Here is a 3164-nt window from a genome sequence, read left to right as displayed (position 1 = left end):
TGGGTTAGGCTTAGAATCAGTGGGAGGAAGGGAGGAGAAAAGTAGCCTGGGAGAGGATGAAAAATGGTGGCCAACTGAAAGAGAACTAAAGTGCTTTTTACAGGGGGCTTCTTCCGACGATTTGGAAATTTGGACTGGATTTAAAGGCTGTTATTTTTATGTATATATCGCATATTTATTTGGTGTCAGTTTTATATATCCTTATGCTACAGGTTAAATATGATACAATAAAAAAGTAAAATGAGCAGAAAAGACTTGAGATATGAAGAATGATATTATTTCATTAAAGAAATTTTATTCATTTTTTCATCTTATTTATTTTGTGTAAGCTTTCTATACCAATTAGCTTTTGAATATACCAACTTATGAAGGATGGTAATTGTTATAAAATTCTATGCCTGCGTTCTTATAAAATTGGACCACTATTATAGAAATATGTATTGTTTGCCCCTTTGGGTGACCATTTTGAATTTCCAACTGGCCAATAGGGCAGATTTGAAGAGTTACTTGTAGAGAATCTTCCTGTCAACTTTCATTTGGCTTATTTTTCAGATACAAGGAGTTTTCAAACCACAGCCTCGCCAGAATGTAAGGCAGGTCATAGCTTAAAGGCATATCACACCAACACTTTTTCCGTCAGTTTTCGCGTTGCCAATATGACCCTATCACACTACCAAGGCAGCAAACACAGCCCCATCCGAGTGAGGTCACGGGAATAGTATTGGCATTATCATTCATATGTTGTTATTTTTAGACTGCCCCTGACTGACATGAATTCCCAGGTCTGGCAAATGTTCCCCTAATATATTAATGAAATCACTTCCACTCGCTGTAACATTCTGCCCCGACTCGCCTGTCCTGACTCCCAGTGAAAGAATCCCAAATCGTCATACTATCCACATGTTTAATTGTCTTGACTGTGTATGTCGGATCGCAGCGCAACAGAGTTGGGGCGACGCACGAACTTCAAAACTTCCCTCGCCAGCCTGAAAGTACTTCCATCACAAAATCACTTTCTTCCAATCGGATAGTATCTAGCGTCGATACTTCCTGGAAATTTTTGTTTTTTCTTTTTCACAGCTTCAATGAGCAGAGGTTTTACAGTTAAGCACAGAGTTGGTATACAGAGTTCCTTATTGAATGCTCTTTATTGGTACGTTCTTTAGGATTTTCTGGATGCTCTTTCTTAAGTGTAGATGTTGTTATAGTAGATTCAGACATCACCTTAGGCTCCTTAATATCTGCAGATACACACAGAGACAATTGCTGTTCTAATAACGTGAAACAAACGTGGAATGTCACCCTAACAGGATGGGTCGAATCCATTCTGTTAGGCGGAACTGGAATGACAGATTGTCTGAATTGGCATATCGTTGAGGAAATTCTCACCAGAAGGTCTAATATGTTCAATCATTCATCAATCGTAGACAATGGTTCATTAACAAAAAAACAAAAAATGGGGAGAATATATATATATATATATATATATATATATATATATATATATATATATATATATATATGTGTGTGTGTGTGTGTGTGTGTGTGTGTGTGTGTGTGTGTGTGTGTGTGTGTGTGTGCTATATATATATATATATATATATATATATATATATATATATATATATATATATATATATATATATATATATATATATATATATATTGTTCTTCCCTGGGGATAACCCTTTGAGCCCCGTGTGACTTCATTTGCATATGCTGCCTAACATACCCACGGTTTCTAATATTATTCTTGCCAAGGTAATTTTTTTTTCAAGTGTTAATAGTATGATTTCCACTCTCAAATGTAACGATAATCGTCACTTGTAACTTTCTTATCAACAGATTTCTATTTGAATATTCCCTTTATCCCGCCCCCCCCCCCCCCCTTAGATTTCATTTTCTATACTTATTCTGTATGTTATTTTTTGTCCTCTCTCCCTCCCATGCTCACTTCATTTTACATGTTAAAATGAAATAGAGAAATATTTGATTTTATCTCGTTTCTCTTTCTCATGCTCCTTTTCTCTCCTTTTCTTTTCTCTCCTTTTCTCTCCTGTTCTCTTTCTCTCAAGACCCTTTCTTTCTTGGCCCTTTCTTTCGATCTCTCTTTCTTTTCTCTTAATTACAATACTTTATCTCATTCATCTTTATTTCCATTTTTTATTTATTTCATTCCTCTTACTTGTCAACCCTCTTCTCTGTCTCTGTCTTTCTCTCTCTCTCCTTTTCCCTATGTCTTTTCTTTTCCTTTTTCTCTCCATTTTCTTGTCTCACATTTCCCTTTTTCTCCTTTTCCTTCTCCCTTTTTCCTTTTTCTCTCCTTTTGCCATATACCCTTTCGTTTTCGTCTCATTTTCTTTTTCTTATATTCCCCTCTTCTCTACTTTTTCCCTTTTCTCTCCTTTTCCCTATTTTCATTTTTCTCTCTCTCGCGTTCCCTTTCTCTCCCTTTTCCTTTTTCCCCTTTCCCTTTTCTTTTTTATTGTCTCTCCAGTTCTCTAGTCTCTCCTTTTCCCTTTTTATCTTTTCTTTTTCTCTTCTTTCCTTCTCCCCATATCTTTTTTTCTTTCGTTTTCCCTCTTCTCTCCTTTTCACTTTCTCCATTTTCTTTTCTTTTTTTTTCGTTTTCACTTTCTCCCTTTTCCGTTTTTTATCTCCGTTTCCCTGTCTCTCTTTTATTTGTTCTTTCGTTTTCCCCTTTCTCTATATATTTATCTTCTTTTCAGTTTTCTCTCTTTTTCCTTTTCTCGTATTTCCTATTTCTCTCCTTTCCTGTTCTTCATTTTCCCTTTTTTTCTCCTTTTCCTTTTCCCTTTTTCACATTTCCCTTTTCACTTCTTCCCTCTTTCTTCCATTTCCCTCCTTTTCCCTTTCTCTCTTTTCCTTTCACTCTTCATTTCCCTTTCTCCCTTTTCCTTTTTCTCTTCGTCTCTTTCTCTTCTTACCCTCTTTTCTCTCTCCTTTCCTCTTTTCCTCGCCTCGCTTCCACTCTGTCCTCTCTTCTTTCCCCTTTTCTTGCCCTCTTCCTCACTTCTCTTTGTCTTTCTCTCTTTCTTTTCCCTTCTGTCTTCATATGCGACAGAAGTCTTCATACCACACGTCTGCAAAAGCTCCTTCTTCGCCCATCCAGGTATACACAATGAGCGCCGAATGGAACCAAT

General features: G+C 36.5%; 1 protein-coding gene across 2 annotated transcripts in view; it reads left to right on the top strand.

Annotated features, from left to right (window-relative positions):
• The first annotated feature begins 3061 nt into the window (after nucleotides 1-3061).
• LOC119597060 (protein mono-ADP-ribosyltransferase PARP12-like) overlaps nucleotides 3062-3164 on the top strand; it is a 6642-nt gene continuing 6539 nt past the window's right edge. For both annotated transcript variants that reach the window (XM_037946512.1, XM_037946511.1), the window contains exon 1: nucleotides 3062-3164. This exon is cut by the window's right edge. In XM_037946512.1, coding sequence (XP_037802440.1) covers nucleotides 3077-3164 — 88 coding nt within the window. In that variant the 5' untranslated portion in view covers nucleotides 3062-3076.

The sequence above is a fragment of the Penaeus monodon genome, chromosome 38, assembly GCF_015228065.2.
Source record: "Penaeus monodon isolate SGIC_2016 chromosome 38, NSTDA_Pmon_1, whole genome shotgun sequence".
In the NCBI taxonomy this organism is placed as follows: Eukaryota; Metazoa; Arthropoda; class Malacostraca; order Decapoda; family Penaeidae; genus Penaeus; species Penaeus monodon.
The sequence above is the reverse complement of the archived record's forward strand: the minus strand, read 5'-3'. Positions and strand labels throughout refer to the sequence as shown.